The sequence below is a fragment of the Podarcis melisellensis genome (genome assembly GCF_964234715.1).
Source record: "Podarcis melisellensis genome assembly, chromosome: 15".
Lineage (NCBI taxonomy): Eukaryota > Metazoa > Chordata > Lepidosauria > Squamata > Lacertidae > Podarcis > Podarcis melisellensis.
The window spans coordinates 10630498-10658406 of NC_138532.1; the positions used below are offsets into that span (position 1 = coordinate 10630498).

Consider the following 27909-nt stretch of genomic DNA (forward strand, 5'->3'; position numbering starts at 1 on the left):
TCCAAAACAACAAATTCTGTCCCTGGTGCCAGTGGCTCACAGTGAAGCGCTTGGGGGCGAAGGCATCATCACAGAAGGAGGCCACCTTTTTGCCTTTTGACATACAAAAAAATTCTATGAAAGACTAGCTAGGGGTGGTCATCTTCAAGCTCTAAGGGCTCCTCCACACAACCTGGTTTGCTTTCACAAAGCTTCTATAGCCAATCTTTATTGAGTATTCATTCTGATTTGTTTAATGGGGCATTAATACGTCAATAGAGCCTAAGGCTTGCCGATCAGAAGGTCGGCGGTTTGAATCCCGGCGACGGGGTGAGCTCCCGTTGCTCAGTCCCTGCTCCTGCCAACCTAGCAGTTCGAAAGCACCTCAAAGTGCAAGTAGATAAATAGGTACCACTCCAGCGGGAAGGTAGACGGTGTTTCTGTGTGCTGCTCTGGTTCGCCAGAAGCGGCTTAGTCATGCTGGCCACATGACCCGGAAGCTGTACGCCGGCTCCCTTGGCCAATAAAGCGAGATGAGTGCCACAACCCCAGAGTCAGCCACGACTGGACCTAATGGTCAGGGGTACCTTTACCTCTTACTAATACGTCAATAAGCATTCATCCTGTATTCACCCTGTTTTGCTCACGGGGCATTTAAAAGTCTTCCCATTAATCATATTTTCACCCTGCTTTCCCAACCGCTTTCCAAACAGCAAAAAGTCTGTTTTGATGTGTTGTTTTAAAGCGGATATGTTGCAGACAGGCAACAGAACAGTTTAATCCAGTTTAATTGAGCAAACTTAAATTTCCCAGTTAGGCTCTTGAATCCCTGCCCCCAGCAAAATATTGACAGTCTATAGGGGTCAACCTGGGGCTTGTCAACCTGGGAAGGTAGCCCATCTAGGAGAACTCTGGTCCTAAAACTCCACTGCCTTGGGGGACACAGTGGCGTAGCGTGGGTTGTCAGCACCCGGGGCAAGGCAAGTAATTTGCGCCCCCTAACCTGTGGATTTTAGCAGGGGGCAGAGAGCTGCGAGTGCGAGCGTGCCCCCCCAGATGTTGCGCCCGGTGTGACTGGCTCCCCCCTGCACCCCCCACACTACGCCACTGGGGGGACATCTTTGGGAGGAAAAAAAAGGCTCAAGAGTAAACCCTACAAAAATACAGAGTGAAGTCCCAAAGACGGCTGCATGGCGTCTCGCATGCCTCCTTTCGGCAACTCCTGCAGCCAACATATTGCTCTGCTTTCCTCTGGACCACAGCAGGCAACTCCTGGTGCCCAACATATTGCTCTGCTTTCCTCTGGACCACAGCAGCTAGGCTGGGGTGGGGCCTTCTCGCCTGGGACAGCCCAGGACCTCCATACATACTGCCCTGACTTGTGCCCTGACTTCAGTGCTGCTAACATAGTGGTTTGACTTCACCCTGGAAGCGCACTCCGCTGTCTCTTGAGACAGACAGATGTCAACACTGCAGGCATTCCACATAGGATGCTCCCAGATCCCGAAAAACCTTTTGCACTGTGTCCCCTTTCCTGTTGCATTTGCAACAAAGGATTCCCGTTGGAAGAATTTCCTTTAAACTATAGGCAGAGCCGCTGCCCCTATCACTGAAGGACTGCAATCTCATCCTTGCATCCAAGTTACTTCCCCGCATCATGCTTCGCTGAGGATGTCTCTCCCTTTCCCCTCTTTCTTCCTAGTCTTTTCCTTCCCTCCCACGGACGTGCAACGTGGCAATTGGGGTCGGTGCTGCCGAGGATCCTTGTGGAGCAAAGTGATTGCCAGGTGAGGTTCTGTGTCCTTCCTAGGCAAATCCTTGCAGTGCCAGGAGAGCCACTAGCAGGCAGCTGAGCAAGCCCCACGACATCGCACGAAAGGCAGAGCAAAAGCACACACATCGTTCCACCTCGAGCTGCGGGCCCCGCAAATCCGGCCGGTGTTCGGCTCCTGATGCAGGGCTGGTGGGCAGGCTCCGGGCAGGGTACAGTTCTCCTGTGCAATCCAGCCAGTCCTTAGCTATGGATCGAGGGTAGCCAGTCTGGGGCTTGAGGTTGTGTGGCTCAAACTTCCAGTACTCCCTGCCCTTAAAGGCATACAGTGTTCCTGCAGCAAGACAAAAAGGGGCATCAGCAACAAATAAGCGGGATATTTAAGAGGACAGGACAAAGGGTCCCGCCAGACAGGGTTTCTATTTTTTGTGGGTTGTATTCTGCAACACGGGTGGTGCTGTGGGTTAAACCACAGAGCCTAGGACTTGCCAATCATAAGGTTGGCGGTTTGAATCCCCACGACGGGGTGAGCTCCCACTGTTCGGTCCCTGCTCCTGCCAACCTAGCAGTTCAAAAGCACATCAAAGTGCAAGTACATAAATAGGTACCGCTCCGGCGGGAAGGCAAACAGCGTTTCCGTGCGCTGCTCTGGTTTGCCAGAAATGGCTTAGTCATGCTGGCCACATGACCCGGAAGCTGTACGCCGGCTCCTTCAGCCAATAAAGCGAAATGAGCACCGCAACCCCAGAGTCGGCCACGACTGGACCTAATGGTCAGGGGTCCCTTTACCTTTACCTTTTATTCTGCAACATGTCATTGAGGCGATAATAATGCATTAGCAGCGGATTGATCATTCCACTTCCTTAGTTGTTCTGCGCTGCTTTGGCAATGCTATTGCATTATTATCGGAACGTGTTTCCGCCATTTGAGAGCCACTAGACAGGGCTGCAGGGACGTGGGTGGCGCTGTGGGTAAAAGCCTCAGCGCCTAGGGCTTGCCGATTGAAAGGTCGGCGGTTCGAATCCCCGCGGCGGGGTGCGCTCCCGTTGCTCGGTCCCAGCGCCTGCCAACCTAGCAGTTCGAAAGCACCCCCGGGTGCAAGTAGATAAATAGGGACCGCTTACTGGCGGGAAGGTAAACGGCGTTTCCGTGTGCAGCTCTGGCTCGCCAGAGCAGCGATGTCACGCTGGCCACGTGACCCGGAAGTGTCTCCGGACAGCGCTGGCCCCTGGCCTCTTAAGTGAGATGGGCGCACAACCCCAGAGTCTGTCAAGACTGGCCCGTACGGGCAGGGGTACCTTTACCTTTACCTTTAGACAGGGCTGCAGGCAACTCCAGTCAAATGCAGAGAAGAATTAAGTACAAGCTAGTACTTTCAAAAAAACAACTACCCAGAGTCCTTTCTGTTGGGGATAATTCAGACTGAAATTTCCAGGTGTCAAAAAAAGGTTATTTATGTATGCCACTGCTGTGGCCCGTGTTTGGTTAGCCCCAAAATGGAAACCAGGTGAGGTCCCAACTAAAGAAGAATGACAACTTAAGCTGACAGAATATGCGCAGCTTGCAGACTTAACATATAGAATAAGAAAACAAGAAGAGCATACATTTAGAGAAGATTGGAAAATGTTTATTGAATATATGGGAGGAATTTGTGCACGCCTGAAAATGTTGGGAGCATTAAGATAAATTCAACAGTGTGAATAAACTTTGGTGGATGTAATAATGGAATACTGGTTTAGTTTATGTAAAATATGCAGGGATTTGTGATGTGCAGAATGAACCATGGAAAGAGAAGAAGGGAAGTCATTGATATTTTAAGGATGTTTAAATGAGTATTCTAAATTGTAAAACTGAAATATTAATAAAAATTACCGTATTTCCCCATGTATAAGACACCCCCTATTTTGGGAGACTCAAATTTAAGGAAATGGGGGGAGATGGCACAGAGTTGTTGAGCTTCTTTTGGGGAGGATTGCTGAAAATTGCTCCCCCGCATGCGTTGCAAAATCCGCCTCTCGTCTGTCCCATCGCCAGCAAAAGCTGCCAATCTCCCGCTGAACTGCCGCAGCGTCAGCCAAGCCACACCAGCCATTGACGTAGCAACCAATAACACGCCCAATAGCCGCTGACAGCCATGGCAGCAAGCAATCAAACACCCACACTGTGCACTGTCCATGTATAAGACGGCCACCCCACTTTTTAGCATCATTTTAAAAGAAAAAAACCAGTCTTATACACGGAAAAGTACGGTATATATATAAATTAAGTACAAGCTCACCATCGTTCTCACTCAGCACAGCATCTACAGAGGAGGGGAAGTGCTCCCAGGGTTCTCTGTGGACGGGGAATCCTTCTTCCATGTGCGCTGTGGCTTCATCATAGCACCAGTGCAGATCTCCCTTGAAGAAATAGGTTTTCCTGTCAACAGGCCACGAGAAAGCACCATCTATGCCCCCCTGGGGCAGCCCAAAGTCTGTGACAGGGCGGGGGTAGCCCTCTTCCACACCGTTGTCCTTAAATACCCAGTACAGAGGTCCTTGAGCAGGGAAGAGAAAGAGAGGGCATCAATAGCAAGGCAGTGTTGTGTAGTGGCTAGTGTTTTGGTCCGGGACCTAGGGGACAAGACCTCAAATCCCTACCCAGCCATGAAGCTCATGGTGTGAGTTTGGGCCAGTCCGTCTCTTTCAACCTAACCTACCTCACAGGGTTGTTGTGAGGATGGAGAAAGGGAGAACCACATGCAGCCCCTTGAGCTGCTTGACGAAAGCATGGGATGTAAAGGGAATACATAAATAAAAAAATTTTGAATGTCCCAGCAAACACAACAAGTTGTAGTGCCTCAAAAAACTAACAATTTTATTACAGTAAATCCAGCTCTCATCAGTTGGAAACAGGATGTGAGATGGACCTAGTTTTTTATGATTTTTATTAAATTTTCTGTTTTACCATTTCAGATAAATATTTTACATCTTAAGATATTAATGACTTCCCTTCTTCTCTTTCCATTGATCATTTTACATATCTCATATCCCTGCACATTTTACAAAAACTATACCAATTGGTTTTCCATTATTGCATCGTTCAAAACTTATTTACACCGTTAAATTTATCTTAACGCTACCAGTGTTTTCAGCTGTACACAATTTCCCCCCACATATGCAATAAACCTTTTCCAATCTTCTCTAAATGTATGTTCTTCTTGGTCTCTTACTCTATATGTTAAGTTTGCAAGTTGTGCATATTCTGTCAACTTAATTTGCCAATCTTCTTTGGTTGGGACCTTGCTCATTTTCCATTTTGGGGATAACAAAACACGGGCCGCAGTTTTTGCATACATAAATAATCTTTTCTGACACCTGGGGATTTCAGTCTGAGTTATCCCCAGCAGAAAGGACTCTGGGTTTTTTTGGGGAAAATACTTTTAAACATTTTTCTCAATTCATTATAAATCATTTCCCAATACTTTTACCCTTTTACACGTCCACCACATATGAAGGAATGTTCCCTCCACCTCTTTACACTTCCTACACTTATCTGATTCTGTCATGTAAATCTTAGCAAGCCTACTCGGAGTCAAATACCATCTGCCAATCATGTTCAGGTAGTTCTCCTTCAAAGAATTACTTGCTCTAGGACAGGCATGTCCAACAGGTAAATTGCGATCTACTGGTAGATCGCGGGGTGTTCCTGGTAGATCCTGGTTGATCTCCGGCCCCTCAGCAATTTCCTTACAGAAAAGCAGAAAAGGAAAAAAAACCAAATCTCCACAACTTTGGCTTCCTAAAATCACTGCCAGTTTTTTTACATTGTGAGTAGATCGCAGTCTATTGGGAGATGGATGTCCCTGCTCTAGATGGACCTTGTTTGGACTTTCTTATGCAAGCCAGCACAGTTGCCTCGCACACAGGAACACCCACCCCCTTACCGCTGAAGAAGAGGATGCGGTGATCTATGTGTCTCTCATAAACGGCGTCTACTTTGCGGAGCGTGGAAGGGAGGCCTCGCCAGAAGCCGGTAATCAAGGCTGGGCGCAGAGAAGTGAGGTGACGACCTTGAGTCAGGCGCCAGAAGTACTGACCTGCCATATGGGGGGTGGGTAGGAAAAATACAACGTCACATCCCAGCTAGGAGAAGCAGCTTGATATCTCTTGGTCACTCTGCAACATGACAGAATGTTGTGAGCTGACCTACCGCTATTCCAAGCACTCTATCATAAACACACACCATTCTAACTGCTACAGATTGCGAGAGAGCAGCTAGGATTTCACACCGTCAGTTTGCATTTCTTAGTGCAGAAAGTATTGATCTGATGTGTAGAGATCTTTCCTGTTCTAATTAATTCAAGAGGGTTCTGGAAGCTTCTGTGTGTGGAAGAAACAAGGAGAAGGTTCGTGATGTTTGGGTTATTCCTTCTGAGAAGCTGAGTACCGCTGGCTTAAACTGGTTCTGTTATCTCTTCTGTCTAAGTCAGCGGTTCTCAACCTGTGGGTCCCCAGATATTGTTGGAGTACAACTCCCATCACCCCTGAGCTCTGGCCTTGCTAGCTAGGGGTGATGGGAGTTGTAGTCCAACAACATCTGGGGACCCACAGGTTGAGAAAGGCTGGTCTAAGTCATGCTGACTATAATAGTAAGGCCAGAAGGAACCTGGTTTTCACTTTTCTCTTTCTACCTCTTTTCCTTTCTGGTGTGGTGTTCTGCATATCGTATGCTTAGCGTTAAGTTTTAGTCTTATTATAAGTTATTTAAGTTTAAGTCAAGTCTGCTGCAACTGGACTTCTAGTGGACAGTGCTAATCCTGAATGTATTGAATTTGTGACCATTATGTTCATTTGCCTCCAGTAAAGCTCTGCTGGATGAAATACAACTGTCTCTGGTCATGCAACATGCTTAAGTTTTTACTCTGCTAACTATATGTTGGAGTTCTGCTCTGGATCATATTGAGTAGAATTACATGACATACACATCCTTATTGGGAGCAGAGTCTCTTGTTCCAGCTCAATGATTTGATGTGCCCAGGGCAAGGAAAGGCATGACACATCCATGCTTTTCATAAATATCAGGAGCATTGGAATGTGCCTTGCATACAGAGTCAGAACATTGGTCCATTTAGGTTAGTTCCGCCTATCTCTGGGGTAGCCATAAAATATGCCCTCCATATCATAGAATCGTAGAGATAGAAGGGCCCGTTTGCAAGGCCTGTTGTAGAGCTATTGGTCACGAGTTCACAGAGGTTGCAACAGGCATGCCAAGTAAGAGATGGGGCAGACCCCACCCACAAATTAAAATTCAATGAAGGGGCCAGGCATCCTCAAAGTTCCACGGCGGCTGTGCACACACGGCATGGGGCATGCTCACGTCATGCGCGCAAGCTACGGAGCATCCGTGCAACACAGGAGCATGCCTGCCCCACAGTGTGCACAAGTAGGTAAGGTAAATATAAAGGACCCCTGGACAGTTAAGTCCAGTCAAAGGTGACTATGGAGTTGCGGTGCTCATCTCACTTTCAGGCCAAGGGAGCCGGTGTTTGTTCACAGACAGTTATTCTGGGTCATTGGCCAGCATGACTAAACCGCTTCTGACACAACGAGGCACCATGACGGAAGCCAGAGCACACAGAAACGCCATTTACCTTCCCGCCACAGTGGTACCTATTTATCTACTTGCACTGGTGTGCTTTCAAATTGCTAGCTTGGTAGGAGCTAGGACAGAGCAACGGGAGCTCACTCTGTCGTGGGGATTTGAACCGCCAACCTTCTGATCGGCAAGCCCAAGAGGCTAAATGGTTTAGACCACAGCACCACCCACATCCCTTGTGATGTGCACAAGTGACATCAGCACGCCATGGGGGGGGCTCAATCACGGGGGCAAGGTGTTGCGTGTGAGCTACAATGAGCTTAGTTTGGCTGCAGGTCCTGCTGGATTTTTCTAAAAAAATTTGCCCCAACTTGCATCGCTTTGGACTAGACACTATTTTGGAATCTGGTTACAGGACAATGGATTGGACCCCTGTGGGTGGGCTGCAGCTCCAATTATCCCTGGCTATATAGGCCATAGAGACACGGGTGGCGCTGTGGGTTAAAGCACAGAGCCTAGGACTTGCCGATCAGCAGGTTGACAGTTCGAATCCCCGCGACGGGGTGAGCTCCCGTTGCTTGGTCCCTGGTCTTGCCAACCTAGCAGTTCGAAAGCACCTCAAAGTGCAAGTAGATAAATAGGTACCGCTCTGGCGGGAAGGTAAACGGCATTTCCGTGCACTGCTCTTGTTCACCAGAAGTGGCTTAGTCATGCTGGCCACATGACCTGTACGCCAGCTCCCTCGGTCAATAAAGCGAGATGAGCGCCGCAACCCCAGAGTCGGCCACGACTGGACCTAATGGTCAGGGGTCCCTTTACCTTTATATAGGCCATACTCATTGGGGCTGTTGGAACCAGAGTCCAGCAACATCACATTGGCTGCTCCAGAGTTTGCTGACTGTGGTTGGCTCTCGAGGATTTCAGACAGGATTCTTTCCAGCCGGCCCTAACATTGCCAGGTTATGGGGTTTTCTTCTTCTTCTTCTGCATGTTCTGATACCACTCAGGTACTGCTAAAAGAAATGACTTCACAGAACAAGGTCACAGAAAATGCCACAGACCTTTGAAAAAGAACGTTTCACCTCTGATCTGAGTGACAGCGTCAATGTTGGCGGCGCAGCGATCGGGGAATTCCTTCCCAGACCTGAAATGAAGAAGTGGGGCAGCGATGTGACTTCTCAGTGCAGTGTTTCTAAATTTATCTTCAAGGAGGAAAAGTTGGCCTCTCCTTCTGCATTCATGTTCACATCCCTCCAGTGGGCAATAGGACCTCAAGGGGTATACATTGTTCTTCCCTGTTTTATGCTCACAATAACCCCGCAAGTGAGTTTAGGCTGAGATAAAGTGACCCCCACATGGAGGAAGCTATTTCACCCTGTACACTTAAAAATAAATAAATCTAGGCCAAGAAAGAATTTGGGGCAATAAAAAGGGATGCAGCAACATCTTGATCTTCCAAACCACAGAGCTATGAAAGGAATGCTGATCTACCCAAGTGAGTCGGTCAGTGAATCAATACAGCAGTTTTGAAGGGAAGAGGATAGATTTGCAGCCTCTCACAGGCCAGATGTACTGATGACTCTGCCATGCCTGTTTACAGCAAGGTTAGCAGTGACCATGGGGTCAACACAGGGGCATGTGCAAAAGGCATAAAGCTGCAATGGCACATATGGACAAAGCCAGAATTTGAAAGGTGCCCAGTTGATCATCTTCCCAGACTCCCGGTCTACTGAGAGGAGCCTAGGAAGTTGCCCATACACAGCACCATAGGAAACAAGGATTATTCCACTGGGGAAAGCTGCAGAATATACTATTAAGGTGATTTTCTAAACAAAACAAGTAAAAAGCCTGGGTCCGCTTTTGTTAATGTTGGATTGGGTATGATTTTGAGCTGCATAAAACCCTCAGACAGGAGGAAGATTTAGGATGCAGAATTCTCTGTTAACACAAGAAACGGCAAGATGCTTACCCAATGAAAAACATTGCAATGCCTATTTTTATTTTTATATGCCATGTGCTCAACAGACAGCAGTCCGACATTTCACACAGCAAACCTAGTGGGCAGAGCAACAAATGTGAGTTTAACTTTTGTACAAAGGATTGGTGTGTGTGTGTGTGTGTGTGTGTACAATGGAACCTCGGTTTTCTAATGTAATCCATTCCGGAAGACCATTTGAGTTCCGAAACATTCGAAAACCAAAAACTCAATATGGAAGCCTCAAAACGGAAAAATTAACACGAAAAACTCAATACAGAAGCCGCCTCAGAAGTTCGATTTCCAAAGCACTATCAAAAATGGAATCATTTACAGTACAGGCTTTCCCCGCCAGCCCCGCAAGCTCCGGGAGAAGTGGCAAAGCTGCGCACAGCAACGCCGCTTACCCCCAACCTGTTTTGGGGGCTGGGGGCAGGGGAAGCTGGGGCTCCCCCCTCCCCCAGCCCCGCAAGCTCCGGGACCCAACCGGTTTTGGGGGCTGGGGCTGGGGGCGGGGGGGGAAGCCCGAGCATCCCCCACCCCAAGCCCCCAAAACAGGTATTTGGGGGGTATTTTATTTTTTTGGGAATTACCCCTCCCAAAAAAGTAGGTGCACCTTATGGTCAGGTGCACCTTATGGGGCGAAAAATACGGTATATGGTAGAAAGCGGTCTTTCTAACCTGAGGGCAGGGAAGTCGTGCGGCAAGGAGAGAAGATCTGGGAGCAGCGAGGTTACCTCTGGCTTCTCTGTAGAATGAAGAACTCGACTTCCTGAAAGAAAGAGAGAAAGAGAGAAAGAGAGAAAGAGAGAAAGAGAGAAAGAGAGAAAGAGAGAAAGAGAGAAAGAGAGAAAGAGAGAAAGAGAGAAAGAGAGAAAGAGAGAAAGAGAGAAAGAGAGAAAGAGAGAAAGAGAGAAAGATAACATGAATGTGCAAACATAAATACACAATTTGCTTGCTTGCTTGCTTGCTTGCTTATTTATTTCCCAACACAATTCAAAGTGTTGGTGCTGACCTTTAAAGCCCTAAGTGGCCTCAGTCCAGTATATCTGAAGGAGCGTCTCCACCCCCATCATTCTGCCAGGACACTGAGGTCCAGCACCGAGGGCCTTCTGGCGGTTCCCTCACTATGAGAAGCCAAGTTACAGGGAACCAGGCAGAGGGCCTTCTCGGTAGTGGCGCCCTCCCTGTGGAACGCCCTCCCACTAGATGTCAAAGAGAAAAACAACTACCAGACATTTAGAAAACATCTGAAGTCTAGGGAAGCTTTTAATGTTTGATGCATTACTCTGTTTTAATATTTTGTTGGAAGCTGCCCAGAGTGGCTGAGGAAGCCCAGCCAGATGGGCGGGGTATAAATAATAAATTATTTTATTTTATTTATTTATTATGGCATCTTCTATCCCACCTTTACTCCAAGGGGGTCAGAGTGCCATGCATTGCCCCCCCCCCAGCTCCATATGATCTTCACAACAACCCTATGAGGTAGTTTGGGCTGAGTGTTGGCGGCTGGCCCAAGGACACCCAGCGAACTTCATGGCCAAGCTTACCGCTACACCAAACTGGAATGCAGGGTATCTGGAGTGGGTAGCCCACATCCTGAGCTGCATGCAGGCCCTTGGCCTAATATCATGTGATCTAGCACCCTCCAGATGTTCTGGACAACAAGTCCCATCAGCCAGCCCAGCACTGGAAAACATTCAGAAACCTTTAGAGCAGACTTCCTCAAACTGGGCCCTCCAGATGTGTTGAGACTACAATTCCCATCATCCCTGACACTGGTCCTGCTAGTTAGGGATCATGGGAGTTGTAGGCCAAAAACATTTGGAGGGCTGAGTGTGAGAAAGCCTGCTTTAGAGGGGTTGGCGAAGGTTGAATTCTGCAGTCCTGCGGAGCTTTAAATATCACCTATTCTAGCACTGCCCATCATCGGCTATGGCTCGTGATTTGCTTATTTATTGTCCGAACTCAGACTGCTTTCAGTCTGCATCTCAAAATGTGAGGGACCGCTTTGTTTTGTTTGGGAATATAAGGCTGGTTGCAGCGTTAACAGTTACGAATTTATCACAGGGTGGTTTCAGAGATGCTTTTACCAGGCACACCCAAAGCACATATTATCTGCTGGTACACAGCCCCATTCTGTAATAGCCAAAAAATTCAAAATCATGTTTAAAAGGATGTTATGCTGGAAAACATGTGTAAAAATTAATAAAAAATTATTTATTAAATAAAAAAATGGAAAGTGTAATGCTAGTGGACAACAAAAGAGGTTTAAAGACTCTCTCAAGGCAAATTTTTAAAAATGTAGTATAAACACTGACAACTGGGAAACACTGGCCTGGGAGTGCTCCAATGGGAGAACAGCTGTCATGGGTTTTGAAGATGCTCAAACTCAAGACGAAAGGGAGAAACATGCTAAGAGGAAGGCACACTTGGCAAACTCTCACTGTGATAAACTCCCACCTGGAAACCTATGTCCCCTCTGTGGAAGGACGTGTGAATCCAGAATTGGCCTCCACAATCATTTAAGGACTCACTGTTAAGGCCGTGTTTATGGAAGACAATCTTACTCGGCTACGAGTGATCGCCAAAGAAGAAGAAGATACAGCCAAAGTAAAAATATCCCATTTCATCTGCCAGAGTGCGAGAAGTTGACTCTGGAATACAAGCACGGCTCTGCTTTTTCACATCCCTAAAGACGTTTTTGCAAAAGCCCAAGGATTTCATTTTCCAAACCAGATTCGGAACTAGTTTTTCCCAGCCTGCACATGTTTTTCTGCAACTCACTGAAGGAGCTGTCAGGATTCTCTGACTATAGAAGGACAGACTGGGCAATCCTAACAGGCCTTTCCATGGATCTTAGGAAAAAACGGTAAGTCTATTAATCTAAGTGCGGCTCTGTTAGGAATTTGCCCAGCTGGAGCAAATACGGGCATACAGTTTGACGGATCAGAGATGCGCAAGATTAACACTCTTTGGCCCTAATCCTCTTTAAGAGGCCTATTTGACCCGCTACAATATGTTATCTAGAGAAGGGGAGGACAGGCTTCAGTCCAGTGAGATCTGTTTTGTTTCTTCCCAGAACCCCAAGATGTACCGTATTTATTTTAGGTAAATATACTGCTCAGTTACTGAAGTCTCTGTCAGGAGCTTGTCCTACACTCAAGTAGGACCCCTGCAGAGACACATGCCCGACTGGCATGTTCCCTCCCTCCTGGTTGATCGTTTTGGAGCTTCAAAAGCTTTCTTTTGCCTGAACATCACAGCGACCGATGCCAACAGACATCTGCACACTTAGGGATCCGCAGAATTTGCGTAACAGACCTCAGCAACTCAGCATTTTGGCTAATCTACTTTATTTACATATAAACACACACGGAGCACTTAAACATGGCTCCATCTCTCTCTAGCATCAGACAGTAAAGAGATAGAACAAAGGACAATTGTCCCACTTCATGGAACACAGTAACACAAACATCCTGTCTCCGTCACTTCCCACTCTGTGGAGTCAAAACATATACCGTCATGTGAAAGACAACAATCCCATGACTGCAATCACGGAGCAGGAATTCTAACAGTCTCTAAGCGGTGTACATAGACAAGCACTGGTGAGTGCTGGGGGTACCCAGACACACCGTAATGTTTCAAAAAGCCAGGGGTCATGGCAAGGAGGAGAGATTGCCAAAGGGCAACCCACCCCCATCAGTGGTCGTGACCTGCAGGGAAGCAGCAGTGGGGGAGAGATGAAGGCAGGAGGAAGGAAGCAGACATGAGAGAGATGCAGGCAGAATAAAAAGGCTGGAATGGATCTATAGCTTCTGCCTCTGTCTGCCTCTGCAAGCAGGAGTGGGGTGATTTGCTTCAGTGCTGGCAGTAAGGGATGAAGAAGAAGAAGTCAGGACTCAGCTACAATGGCAAAGAAAAAACACTTTATGTGCTCTGTTTATGCATTCTAACACTGTGACACCAGATGGCGCTGTGGAGGTCCGTTTTTGCTAACTCAATTTCTCCTACAAAGTTTACAACGCTTTTAACTGAAATGCTTCTTTAATGTGTCTAGATCCAGCCTCATTCTCCAGGACAAGGGCGATGGTTTGTCTTGGATCTTTGGCAAGTAAACTGAAAAATCACGGTTTTGTTTTTTTTTTTTTTTCATGCATAATCTTTATTGTTTACAAAATCAAAGTAAAGAGCAAATTATTACATTTCTTTACATTATCTTTGAAATGGTGACTTCCTTCAGTCTTACCACAAATCGTCCTTGTTCATAATAAACATTATTTCTGCATTCCTTTGTTTGTAATGCCATTAAACTATCTCATTTATGCATTTCCTTTGAACATTACCCTTTATCTTTTACAGAGCATCTTTAAAACCCACCAGAGTTATCTGATCCTCTGTTAGACTTTCCAGATATCTTGTAAAACTTTCCCAATCTTTGATAAACCTCTGATCTTTGATGTATCTAATTTTTCCTGTCAACCTGTCCAATTCCACATAATCTAGAAGTTTTGATCGCCATTCCTCCCGTGTCGGTATAGCCTCTGATTTCCAGTTTTTCGCTATTAGGACCCTTGCTGCCGTTGTTGCATATTGAAACAGCTTGTAATCTTTCTTCTTAATCTCCCTACCTACCAGACCCAGCAGGAACGCCTCCGGTCTTTTACCAAAAGTATATTTTAGCATTTTCTTCATTTCATTGTAAATGCTTTCCCAAAACCCTTTAACCTTTTGGCATTCCCACCACATGTGGTAGAAAGTCCCCTCCTTTTCTCTGCACTTCCAGCATTTGTTATCGGATCCGTACATTTTAGCTAATTTTACAGGGGTTAAATACCAGCGATAAAACATTTTCATTAAGTTCTCCTTTAATAGTACACAGGCCGTAAATTTGATATGTTGGTTCCAGAGTTTCTCCCACTCTTCAAAATAAATATTACGACCCAGATCTCTGGCCCAATGTGTCATTACTGCCTTAACTTCCTCATCCACTAGATTCCATTCCAGTAATATTTTGTACATTTTGGACAAAATTTTTGTATTGTTCTCCAAAATCTCGGTTTGGAATTTAGAATTCTTATCCGCATATCCTTTCTCTTTTACATCTTTCCTGAACATTCCGTGTATCTGATGGTAATGCAGCCAATCAAACACATGGGACTTAACCTGGTCATACGGCCTCAATTTCCACTTCCCTTCCTCCTTCGTTAATAGTTGTTCATAGGTTGCCCATTTGGTTCTCTTATCGCTCTTTTTAACCGACATGACTTCTAGTGGTGACAGCCATTGTGGTGTTTTAGGTTCTAAGACATCTTTATACCTTTCCCACACTTCCATCAGAGGGCCCCTAAAAATGTGATTCCCAAAATCTTTATGTACTTTCTTCTTCCCATGCCACAGATAAGCGTGCCACCCGAATCGATTGTCATGGCCTTCCAAGTCTAACACTTCTACCTCTTCTAATTTTATCCAAGCTTTAACCCAGCACAGGCATGATGCCTCACGGTTTTGGGGCGTTTTTGTAAACAACCTTGGGATTTGTCTTTAAAAAGCTGAACAACCTTCGAGTTTTTTTAAAAAACAAAGTAAAAAAACTTTCAGGGTGTCCTAGTTTTTTTTACTTTTTAAAAAATATGACAACCCTATCTAGGACAGGCAAATGAAGACATCTGTTTTGATCAATTTGGGTAAGCTTGTTATCTAGTTAAAGGTAAAGATCGTGAAAATTAACTATACCTTTGTATACTAGTTATCATTACAGAGATGTTAGGAGACCCTCGCCTACACAATTCCCAGAGATTGATTGTTAATCTACTTTGGGAATTGCAGCTCTGTGGGGGGAACAGGGGTTTCCTAACAACTCTCCTTAACAAACTACAGTTCCCAGGATTCCTTGGGAGAAGCTACGGCTGTTAAAGCAGCATCGTAGCTTTTTAGATGTGTGGTGCAAATGTGGCCTTTGTCACAAAATGCTCAGCAACCGGGAGTCAGGAATCCTTGCCGATCTACTACAAATCACCCAGAGACCTCTCAGTAGGTCCCAATGATCTAGAGAGACTTAGATGAAGTCCTCCCTAGAGTAGGTCCATGCTGGTCAGCAATCCACCCACTGCACATACCGTAAAGCTTCTGTATCTCAGTCCGGTCATCCGCTTGCAGCTGGTATTGCAGTGGGTCTCCCACTGGTCCCTGGTAGTAGGGGCGCATGATCGAATGCTTGGAGGGTGAATGTGCCAGCCCGAGGCTATGGCCAAACTCGTGAACTGCCACAGCAAAAAGGTCGGTGCCAAAGTCATCTGCCAAAAGAAGAGTGTGACTTATTGGGAGAATCACAAACACATTGCCAGGGGAAACCAACCACAGAATAACCTTTGTAAAAAACCAAAAAAAAAACCATTCTTTGGGGAATTATAGGGACAGAACTACCTAAAATGTATAGAAACTTATTCATGTATGTAACTACAGCGGCAAGAATGTTACTTGCCGTAATATGGAAAGAAGCAGGAGTCCCAGCAAAGGAAGAATGGATACAAAAACTTATGGAATATGCAGAAATGGCAAAACTTACTGGAAGAATAAGAAATCAAGATAACAAACTTTTTATAAAAGAATGGAAATGGTTTCTTGACTATTTACAAACAAACTGTAAACAGATAAGGACATTGGCAGGATTATTGTACAGAGGTACCTTAGGTTACATATGCTTCAGGTTACATACGCTTCAGGTTACAGACTCTGCTAACCAGAAATAGTGCTTCAGGTTAAGAACTTTGCTTCAGTATGAGAACAGAAATTGTGCTTTGGCGGCGCTGCGGCAGCAGGAGGCCCCATTAGCTAAAGTGGTGCTTCAGGTTAAGAACAGTTTCAGGTTAAGTACGGACCTCCGGAACTAATTAAGTACTTAACCTGAGGTACCACTGTATTACCCTGCAGGTTTCTAAGAGTATATATTTAAAGAAGATAAATAAATGAGTAAATTAAGTTAATTTGGATATGCAGAAGATATTAAAAATAAATTTGAGGAACTGCAGAAAGAGGGGGAAGGAAGTCAAGTTTTGAAATGTCACAACGATTGTAAAATTAGTGAAATGTATAAAATTGGTGAAATGTATAAACTTGAAAAGCATAAATAAAAAAAATGGAAACTGGAAAGGAAGGAAGGAAGGAAGGAAGGAAGGAAGGAAGGAAGGAAGGAAGGAAGGAAGGAGTCCATTTAGCCCAATCGCTTGCACAAGGCATACATGTCCATTCAGTACCAATCTAACAATGGCTGGGGTCAACAACTTTTTCAGATCCGTTGGCACGTTTAGATTTTTGAATGAGTGCAATAGGCACCAAACCATGTGGCTACTTCTCTGCTCCCTAACCCCAGAGCTCCCTAACCCCAGAACCTCTGCTCCCTACCCCTGAAAAACAGAAGGAGAGAAAGCATGCACATAGAGTCTAACTTCCCCTGTGCTAGAAGGAATCTGAGCCTTGAAAAGTGCATAGGGCTGAAAGAGGAAGCTCTCTGTGATTTCAAGGAAGGAAAAGGTAACCGTCACCACTAAGAGGGTGGTGGGGAAGGGGCTCAGAGTCCTCACAAGCACCAGTGGAAGACCTGAAGGGTCCCAGACAGGTGCAAAACAGTCAAGAGCAGATGAACTGCTGAAAAGGTGTCTACAGAGCAAATGGTGCAAGGAAGCCTTCATCAACCTTCCCAATGCAACAGACACCAAACTCTGCTATCACTTCAGCACCAAATTAAATAGCCAGGCAGTTTAAGTGATTCTAAGTGGATGACTATTTCGCCAGCTCTAGGGCCACATTCTAAAAGGGTGTTGGATGTCAGTAAGATCAACCAAGGCCCTGGTTAAAGATGAACGTTTTTGCCTGGTGCCTAAAGGTGTATAATGAAGGCGCCAGGCGAACTTCCCTGGGGAGAGCATTCCACAGACGGGGAGCCACTGCAGAGAAGGCCCATCTCATGACGTTACGATGATGTCCACTGATGGTCGGTGCTTGCAAAGCCCAGGGCAAAGCGCTTTGTAAGCCTCAACCATCAAGTGGATAGTGACTAAATATCCCAAAAGGAAATTGGGAAGACAAATCCCACTTCTAGTTGTGGCAGCAGCCCTGCCTCCACTGTCAGTGTTTCCCTTCTCTTTATGGTAAAATGCACCTTGACTCTTCCATCCCCAACCCACCAAGCAAAGAAAGCCAAGTCACCTGGTGAACGGAACGTCCATTCCTCGTCGCCATCAAAGTGGACGTTGCCAGCCCGCTGAGGGTCTCCAGGAAAGAAGGCATGAGCGACCATTCCACCCGGCCCGTCAAAAGGGTAGCCGTCGCGGTGGTCCAGGCGGAGGAACTCCACAGAGACGTCAGCCGTGTGGCTGCCCACCTCGTGGAAGTTCAAGGGTGTAGCTTCACTCCATACCTTCAAGGCGTAATACATCAATACACGCATGGTCTCTCGGCTGAGGCGGGCTTCCCGTGGGTAGGTCTTCACTCTGTGTTGGAGACAATGTACAGATGGGAAGCAACCCGATCCCTCGTCTATTTGGCCTGGACCAGACACAGAATGGAAGGTGAGGAGACCCTTCTTGGATCAAATTAAAAACTCGTCTAAGGGAAGGCCCATTGGTGAAGACCCATTGGTGAAGGCCCATCACAGAGATCTCCTCGTGACCCCCTCACAGCTCAAAAAAACTGATTTGCAAGGAGTCTGTAATCCAATATTTGTTGAGGGATGATACTTCCAAAACTACCAAGATTGTTTTGGAGTACTTAGCTGAGATCTTTAAAGCTAAAGCTAAAGTTGCCTGATTTATTCAATGGTTGCTATTTAGTCTTTGATATATTGTATGTGTTTGGATTATTAATGAATTTGGATGACTTTGTATGATTTTACTGTTTTAACGTCTGCCAATAAAGGCTAGTTACAAGTGAAGGCCCATGTAGAGAACTGATAGTGTCAGGCTTTGGGGAGTCAGATCCCTCCCACTACCCTCAATGCCCACCAGGTCTTGGGAGAAGGGGGTCAGGAATACTTTCCAAAGACACTGAGTCTGTCAGCTGTCTCTCCCCTGGTGCTTCTTCTTCCTGCTGTTCCTCTTCCAACATTTCCCAGCTTCTGAACTACAATATGCCCTTCTGCAAACCACTGTTCTAAATCTATACTGTCCTCCTGTTCTCAGGAAGGTTCAGGAGAACCACCATTCCTCCTCAGTTCAGCCCAATGGGTAGACTATCCAGCATACAGAAACCCTTTCTTTGTTTTCACGTTTGTCATGCACCACCAGCTTGCTTCATCTTTCAGGCATACTGAAACAAGGACGGGGACCTTGAAGCCTTCCAGATATTGCTGGGTTTCTATCAGCCTCTGCCAGGGCTGATGGGAGACACAGTACAACAACAATTACTAGTGGGAAATGGAGCAAATCAATACATTGGCAACAACAATGCCGATACCTACCTCCAGGAAATGTTCCGCTTCGTCCAAACCGAGCCTGCGCTCCGCTTGCTCCGACTCTTCCTTCTCTTCCTCCTTTTCCTGCTCCTGCTCTTCCGCAGAGGAAGCTTTTCTGGGAAGGTGCTGATAACATCAGGAAGCGAACAGCGGGGCATTCGGATCAGAGCCAACGTGGCATCATCTGTTTGAGTTCAAGGGAAATAAAAAAAGGGGAGGGCTCTGTAATATGGTGCCATGAACGAGGACAACACACACACACACGCAAACTTTGAGTAGGTACCAATATAAATATAGATGGTTGCTGTTGTTTTGTGCCCCCTGGGCTTGGTGCCCTGTGTGGAGGAATCACCCATGCCACCCTAAATCCGGCGCTGATAGAAATGTAGCTCAGAGTGTAGGACATCTGCAGTGCATGTAGAAGGTCCAAGGTCAATCTCCAGGCAGGGATAGGAGAGACTCCTGTCTGGAATCCTGGATAGTTGCTGTCGGTCAGTGTAGACAATATTGAGTTAGATGGACCAACAGTCTGACTGTGATGGCCTAGGACTCAGGCTTGGACTCAGAACCAGAAGGGACTCAGTCTGCACCGGATCCTTTGCCTCAAGCATCATCTGAACCAAGTCTGGGGCCTGGTCCTGAAGAGTTCCAGTCTGCACAGGTTGCAACAAACACCAGCTGGGCCGAGTCAGGGGCCTGAGCCTGCCCTGGCTCCAGATGCGGGGATTACCTCGTTGCCTTCAGCTGGGCCATCACTTACAGCTGCTCCACTACCGGTTGGGTCAAGGGAGGCTGAGGCGGCCCCTGGGTCTAGTAACCCACCAATGTATCCCGAGCTGCAGAGACTAAGGTCTGAGAGAAGGAGACACCTGAGTACTTGCAGGAGGAGTGCTCGCCTTCAGGTGAAAGAGGGAGGTGAGTCGCCGGGGGATCAGGACCGGCCGCTACCCCAACAAAGATAAAAGGCTGTCGGACCACGCCCCAGGTTGCGGGAGCAACATTGCTATATGTATGCCAGATCCTGCCTGAGATCCTGTACTTGTCCTTGCCTGGTTTCCTGCCTCGTGTCCTGCCTTGGCTCTGTTGGACTGACTCCTAGCGGAACCTTCGGATTCTGTTCCAGTCCTGGACCGCGTTTCACGGGTTACCCCCGGGCCCAGCACACTGACTCAGTAGAAGCTTCCTATGTTCCTAGTCCAGAATCTTGCATCCCTCAAGTTTAGGGGTCACCAATATGGTGCCATCCAGATGTTAATAGACTACAGTTCCCATCATGCATATGTATGGGGCCATTGGGAATGCACTCATCAAGAGGTCTCCATGTTGCCTACCTGAGCCTAGTTTTTACCAAGATAGGGAATCAGTGCCTGAGACTTACCACATCCGTCTGCAGGCGAATGCTCACAGTTACATTTTGGGACGGAGGAGTATTTGTTGTGTGCACGCCCATGTAAAATCTGAAGTGGCACAACCCAGGCACAGTGTTGACTTGCATGCAAACATTGAACCATAATTAAAACGTTAACTGTGGTTTAAGGCAAATTACGGGTGTGCTCATATAGTGTGCTCAAACACAGCTCATTTTACTCCCAGAGTCTGGTGTGTTCTGGTATACAAATCTGGGCTTGTTTCCTCCAAACAAGCCACAAGCAATAAGCCAAGAACAAAACTTGCGTTCCAGCCATGGTTTGTTTGGAGGGAAACAGACCACAAGTCTGGATTTGGATGCCATGATATTTAAGATTCGGGTCATCTCTGAAAGCCCTCTGAAACTCATCAGTTCAACTTGGCCTCAAGAGTATCTTGCAGACTTGGAGTAACAGTGGAAAACTAGGTGTAGTTTTATTCAAACAGGGTTAGGCAGCATGGTTTGTGACTACAATTCCCACCAGCCCCAGACAGAAGGCCAATGGTCAGGGAAGATGGAAGCTGTAGTCCCAAAAGTTGGTGGGCCAGGAATCACATTTACGCTTGCCTTAGAAGATTAGAGGTTTTGTTTTTTGGGGGGTGCATATTCTGACACCCCCACCCCACCCCCTGGAATTCTACTTTAGTCTAGCCTTTCTGAGCATAAATCCTGGTCTTATCTGTACTTGGATCAATTCCAGATTCAAGGGATTACATCTGCAGAGCTCACTTATATGGGATACAACTGGAGATTTTTGGAATCCAGCTTTAGAGCTGTTCATTATCTATCTGTTTGTTTACAAACAACAGCAAAGTTTTCTGGGCAACTATTTATCTATATAATAGATTAGAATGATCAAATAGAATTATAGAGTTGGAAGGGACCACAAGGGTCATCAAGTCCAACGCCCTGCAATGCTCAAATCTTTTGTCCATTGTGGGGCTTGAACACACAACCCTGGAATTAAAAGTCTCATGCTCCACTGATTGACTTATCCCAGTTGAGAGATTGATTGATTGATTGATCGATAGATAAAGATAAAGGGACCCCTGACCATTAGGTCCAGTCCTGGCCAACTCTGGGGTTGCGGTGCTCATCTCGCTTTATTGGCCGAGGGAGCCGGTGTACAGCTTCCAGGTCATGTGGCCAGCAGGACTAAGCCGCTTCTGACGAAGCAGAGCAGCGCACGGAAACGCTGTTTACCTTCCCGCCAGAGCGGTACCTATTTATCTACTTGCACTTTGACGTGCTTTCGAACTGCTAGGTTGGCAGGAGCAGGGACCGAGCAACGGGAGCTCACCCCTTCGTGGGGATTCGGACCACTGACCTTCTGATCGGCAAGTCCTAGGCTCTGTGGTTTAATTCACAGAGCCACCCGTGTCCCATGATAGATAGATCAACAACAAACTATAAAGCAGAGAATAAAAGCAGGGTAACGAAATCTCACAGCAACTCCAGGAAACAACGAAAACTGATTTTAGATTTTAAAATTAGGAATTTAAAATGGCTGGGCTGGGAGGGAGGTCTTAACCTCCCATCCGAAAGACCATAAAATAAGTGCCAAAGGAGGAGCCAGTCCAAGTCTGTGCAATGCAGGAATCTTTTACACAACGCGGGGTTCAAACTCACAACCAAGAGTCTCATGCTCTACTGAATGAGCAATGGTGAAACTTCACATACTGGCCAGCATGCAGTTACAAGCTACAAGGTTAGTGCTTCAATACAAGTCTGGCGTGAACATAGTAAAGGTAAAGGGACCCCTGACCATTAGGTCCAGTCCTGGCCAACTCTGGGGTTGCGGCGCTCATCTCGCTTTATTGGCCGAGGGAGCCGGCGTACAGCTTCCAGGTCATGTGGCCAGCATGACTAAGTTGCTTCTGGCGAACCAGAGCAGTGCACAGAAACGCCGTTTACCTTCCTGCCAGAGTCGTACCTATTTATCTACTTGCACTTTGACGTGCTTTTGAACTGCTAGGTTGGCAGGAGCAGGGACCGAGCAATGGGAGCTCACCCCATCGCAGGGATTCAAATTGCCGACCTTCTCATCGGCAAGTCCTAGGCTCTGTGGTTTAACCCACAGCACCACCCGCGTCAACATAGCTGGTGAGAAATAGCAGGAACTAGAATTCTTAAGAGTTGCTTTTTAAAAATATAACTGTACCTGGAATCCCAGTCTCTGCGATGCCTGCAAAACGTTGCATTACACGGATTGCACTGGTTACTGCTTCCCAAGTCTGCAACTGGCCTGTTACGGGATCCGCTGGAGGAAGGTATCCATACTGGGTCAGCCACTCCTAGGGGAAAACACAATAGGTAAAGAACTCTGGTCAATGTAGCTTCCTCACCTTTCTTTCCAAGATCTCAAATCCTCTAAGCCAAAGTCCTGTCCCTTTGTGTTATTTGTCTGTTTCACATATTCATTTGCCGGGAGCTGAAATCAATACTCATGTCATGCAAAGCATGAAAAGGCACGAGACTCCGAAAGCAGGCACTTGAAACAGCTCTTCGCAAATTGCACATGGCACGTGCCCACGTGGAAAAACTCACTAGCAGAATATATAACCAGATGATCTGAACAACTCCCATCATCCCTGCCCATTGGCCATGGAGGCCGAGGCTGATGGGAGTTGTAGAAGGCTAGAATACACCAGGCAAAAAACAGGCCTGTCAAATTGAGCATCCTATTCTCAAAGCGGCCAGCTAGATGCCTATGGGAAGCCCAGAAAGTACCACATTCCAGTCTTTTAGGAAGGCTTTGAAGACTTCTCTGTTTCAAGTGGTTTTGCCCATTGATAACTATTTTGCTATGATGCCCTTTGATAAGAGTTGGATTTGTGGAAAATAAATTTCATAGTATCTGCTGAATGTGTATTTTATTACTCCTGGGTTGCAGCAGCAGAGCATATGCCTGCACTGCCCAGGGCGGGCGTGCTCCCGAGGGGGGGGCGCGGCGTGGAAGGTGCCCTCCCAGGCGTGGGATAGCCGCTTGGGTGCACAGAGTGGCTCATGTGCCCTGTAGCCAGGGGCGGAGCAAGCCACCCATGGGGGTGGAGCGAGCCACGGATGGCGGAAATTCAGCGCGCTGCCCGCCTGCGACTCCCAAGCTGTCAAAACAAAGGGGGAAGGGGAGAGTGCCGCCGGCAAAGTGGTGCAGCTCCCCCCATCCCCCGATGACTCGGGGTAGGCTTGAGAGTTGCACACCGAATGTCACCCCCCTCAGCTAAGACACCCGGGGCGGTATGCCCCCACCACCCCCACTTTCCTCCGCCCCTGCTGGTTTGTTGGTTTTTTGTTGTGTGTTTTTTTGTAGAATTCGTCCTTTTTGAGAGATCTGGAAGGCGGCAACACAAGAACGGGGCCTTCTCTGCAGTGGCTCTCCGCCTGTGGAATGTTCTCCCCAGGGAAGTTCGTCTGGCACCTTCCTTATACACCTTTAGGAGCCAGACAGAAACGTTCCTTTTTAACCAGGCCTTTGGTTGATCTGATTGACATCCTATGGCCTTTTAAATTTTGGGGGGAGGACGGAGCAGGTGTTATTGGGTTGTTGTTTTTATTTTGATTATATATATTGTGGTTTTTATGTTGATCTTTTCTGTGAACTGCCCTGAGACCTCCGGGTATAGGGCGGTATATAAATTCAATAAATCATAATCTTGTCATAAAATACAGTGTCAGTGTATATAAACACTGATGTATTTTGAGTCATAAACTACTATGTAAGTCACCTTGCGATAGGGCTACCATACATCCAGGTTTTCCTGGACATGTCCTCTTTTGGGTGGCCAGCATGCCCCTCCCAATGGATTTTTGAATTTTGTATTTTTTTCTAATGGGGGGGCGGGCGGTAGGATTTTCAGTGATCACCAGGCTTTCCACAGCCCTCTGTGGACGATGCTAAGCCCAGTGGAGTCTCCAGAGGGCTTTCCTGGTACAGTCTTCCCAGGGCCACTCAACCTCTCATCTTTCAGAGGGCAGGAGACCAAAGAGAGGGGAGGGGAGGAGGTGGCGAGCAGGCGGGCGAGAGGGAGGAAGGGGTCATTGGCAGGGAGGGGGCAAGCAAGGGAGCTGCAGGGTGGCAGGGAGGTGCCCCAAACTTGTCCGGTTTTGGGGGCTCCGGAATATTGGAACCCTACTGTTATGTATAATAATAATAATAATAATAATAATAATAATAATAATAATAATAATTTATTATTTATACCCCGCCCATCTGGCTGGGCCTCCCCAGCCACTCTGGGCGGATTTTGGAACCCTATTGGAATATTGGAACCCTACTGTTATGTACTGAAGTTCTCACTCTGGGCCAGTAGGGGGATACTGTAGATAGTTTTCACTCAGGTCCGCATATGCAAATAAGGAAGTGAAAGTGACGTTCAGTGATTGGATAGTTACAGAAAGTTGTTACTGTTGTTTTGTAGTGGAGCGCTATATAAGCAGGTTGGCTGAACCCTTTAGTTCAGTTCTCTTCTGGGCCTGTGAATAAACAAGAGCTGTTTGAAGAATCGCTGTGTCGTCTGATATGTTCGCCCACAACCTAACACCTACCTTGAGAGGGTTTACTTGGAAAAGCAGGGAGTGCATGTTTTAAAAGGAATCAGTAATCAATCGGCTTTCAGTCTGTTGCACAAATTTTCGTTCGAGCAAATGTTGCATTGGATTCTTGGGTTGCTGCACAACCTTAAAATTCACGCTAGCTGGCAGAGAACATTGGATCTGGGGTACCATGCTCCAGGAACAACTTACCACAATCTCTCCGCTCTCATCGGTGGGAGTGGGCCCGGGATGGGCAAAGGATGGCAAAGCCAGAAGCAGCAGCAGCAGGAGCAGAACCAAGAACCCAGGGAAAGGTAACAGTTTTGTCTCCTGCCTGCACTCCAGCTGGCAGCGTTGCTTCATGGGAAGTTTCTTGGGCAAATACCCTTTCCAAGTCTCCATCCAGTTAACAAAACACGCTGCTTTGAGTAGCCCCCCCCCCCAGACTTCTCCCAAGTCTAAAATGAACAGCTCCAAAAGCAGCCTTCACAATCCAGCCAATCTTGCTGATTTTGTTTGAAAGGCCTTGCCGTCACCTCCGATTCCAGGCTGGGGATCTAGGAAAGCTGCCGTTTTGTTCCTGAGGTTGGGACGTGGGCACAAATTCATTTCTCCAGCTGCAAAGTCACCTCCCACGCCAGAGCCTCAATGGTGGAAATGGCTGAAACAGAGAGAGGTCAGAGTCTTCCTATGGAATCGTTCAACAAGTAAACCAGACTAGGCGATGTACTTCTTTCTAGCAGTTAACATCAACATTTCCAAACTCATCCCTGCATCCCCATCCTTTCTCCAAGAAGCCCAGGGCAGTAAATACGTGATTCTCACCTTTATCTTCACAACTAGTGGCGTGAGGAAGTGTGGAATACAAAGTAAAAAAAGGCCTGTCCACACTCCCATTTTTTCCACCATTTTCCCCTGGAAAAACCTGCTCCTTACCTCTGAATCTGAGCAAACTGACATTTGCTCTGGTTCAGCAGTAGCTACAGAGTGGGTTTCCCCAGGGGAAGCAAAGAGGCAAACAGAAAACCACTCAGACCTATGATTTTTAGGTACAGGGCAATTGTGGATGAGCCTTAAATCAAAATGATCTTGTGCGTTTTGAGAGCAGAGTGCTTAGTTTGGTTTGGACTGGGTAGTATGTAGAGAAAGGGGAGATTTATAAGGGAAGAAAACTACAAGAGAGAAAGCTGCTGAATTGCAAGGAAATTTTAGTCAGAGGTGCCAGCACAGCTCTTAGCATATTATCCAGCAGCACTGGGACTTTTCACAGCATCCAATAACAACACATGATAAAATATCAGGACTCGGCTACAACAAAATCCTTTGTGCTTTTCACACTCTCCTATGTCTACTAAATGTTGTTAGAACTAGCTTATTTTACAAAGCAACAATGTGCTCCTTTCAAAAAAATTTTTTTTAAGGTTGTAAAAAAGAACTACCAATAAACCTCCACTTTTGGTTTTATTTTGTTTTGTTTTTAGAGTTTGGGGAAGGTCCACAGTCAACAAGGACCCTATGAAGAGAGAGCGATTTGCTTTTGTCCTGTTCTGCCTGTTGCTGCCGTCGCACCAGCAAAGATGGACAAAGAGAAAACCGGAGACAAGGCAAACAGACTGAGCCTGGAGCCATGAGATTCAGGGTGTGGTGGGCAGGGAAGCTGAAACCCCTTCCTATCTGCGTGCCCACATGCTCCCAGGCAGCCTGTTTACTGAGCATTCATCCTGATTTGTTTGCAGGGAGATTAGATGGCATTAATTAGTCAGGGAGCAATTGCTCTGATTTGTTTGTGGGGAGGTTAGACGAGATTGCGTCAAAGGAAGTGGTTTCCAACAGAGTCCTGCACATTTCCCCAACGCCTTTCTTAAGTGTTAAAAAGTCCCGTCTTATGCGAAGCACATTTGTTGCACAATCAAAAAACCGAGCAATTTGAATTTGCTAGGATGTAATTGAATCCCACGGCAAATAAGCGAAAGTCTGAAAGTGCCCACACTGTGTCCGCAGAGTCGTACACACACAACTACACAAACATGAGTGAATGAATTGTTAGGGCCAACTCTGCACAGTCTATGCCAGTCCCCCCAAAACAGGTGAATTGATCCTTGGCAGAAACTGTAAAAGAACTGTTTGCCAGCCTACCAACCCTTGCCATCTCTGCTCCCCAACTACAAGAAAACAGAACTAGAGGCCACACAAAGAGACCTAGTTTGGCCCTGTAGCTTTTAGCAATGGGTGGGCAAAGCACCCCTGATTTCAGAGACTGAGCGCTGGGGCAGCTAGCATGGAGTCCTCAAGATATTGTTGGACCACAGCTGCCATCATCTCTGACCACTGGCTGTGCAGAGTGGGGTTAATGGGAGCTAGAATAGGGCAATGACATCTGAACAGCACTACTCTAGTTACCCCTGGTGGGGCCTTTTCCAGTCAGTTTTTCCCTCTCTGGGATTACAGGTCCCTGGTGTTGTTTCAGCGGGTCATCGCCATTCTGAAACAATCATCCCTGTTCATAAGCCAGAAATTCCAGCACAGATTCATGGACCATGCATCTAGGAGATCTAAAGAGGAGTCCCTGTCGCTACCTGTCTGCCTCTGTTTCCCATCTGCAAAAGAGCAACATGACTGATTTCACAGGCTTGTTGCAAAGGCAAACCTATTGAGACTTTTACATATATAGTAGTTGTTGTTTTTAATATACACAGGGGCTCATTCATTAGAGGTTGGTACACACCCTGCCAATACTCTTAAGGAACTGTCTGTTAGAGAGGGATGTTTCCCCTCCACCTTGACCAGAAACATCACTCCTGCTATTGGGTGTGTGATCATTTCCCAAGAAGTAAACCAGCCATTTAGGCTCCCCAGCCTCCTTCCCTCATTCCCACACGATTTGCTTTCCTCTCTTTCTGTCTTCTCGGCTTCCAATTCGCCTCTTCCAACTGGAAGCGCTTGGGGATTTATAGGGGTTACCATCTTAGGATCCTAAAACGGGAGCTCTTACTCACGTGTTCAGAAGTGCCAACACGCTCCCCTCCTTCTGACTGGTCCCCCAAGAAGAACTTTGCTCCAATTCCGCTCTGCCTTCAGTGGAGGGAATCTGCCGGCTGATGCTCTCTGGAACAGGGCTGCTCAAACCACCCATTCCTAGCGTGGGGCTAAATCTCAGCAGCTAAGACCCCTGCCCATCCAATCCCACTCCATCCAAGCCAAGCCCAGCTAGCTCT

At 46.9% G+C, this 27909-nt stretch overlaps 1 protein-coding gene across 1 annotated transcript; it reads right to left on the bottom strand.

Annotated features, from left to right (window-relative positions):
• Positions 1–1257: 1257 nt before the first annotated feature.
• On the bottom strand, positions 1258–27882 carry LOC309358128 (matrix metalloproteinase-17-like). The gene is made up of 11 exons (XM_081890963.1): positions 27691–27882; positions 24905–25355; positions 22323–22455; positions 18760–18937; positions 17511–17794; positions 15422–15598; positions 9984–10074; positions 8389–8471; positions 5676–5828; positions 4029–4286; positions 1258–2084 (listed from the first exon to the last, which is right to left on the bottom strand). Exons 2-11 carry the CDS (start codon positions 25094–25096, stop codon positions 1786–1788), a joined length of 1848 nt encoding a protein of 615 aa, XP_081747089.1. The 5' UTR covers positions 25097–25355; positions 27691–27882; the 3' UTR covers positions 1258–1785.
• Between the last annotated feature and the right edge of the window lie 27 nt (positions 27883–27909).

What these genes read in the sequence shown, in the direction of transcription:
- LOC309358128 (XM_081890963.1), bottom strand. Translation starts at nt 25,096, where the DNA reads ATGGAGACTTGGAAAGGGTATTTGCCCAAGAAACTTCCCATGAAGCAA. An exon ending in CCGCATCCTCTTCTTCAGCG is followed by an intron (nt 4,287 to 5,675) that starts GTAAGGGGGTGG and finishes TCCCTGCTCAAG; the next exon opens with GACCTCTGTACTGGGTATTT. An exon ending in TGTGCTGAGTGAGAACGATG is followed by an intron (nt 2,085 to 4,028) that starts GTGAGCTTGTAC and finishes GTCTTGCTGCAG; the next exon opens with GAACACTGTATGCCTTTAAG.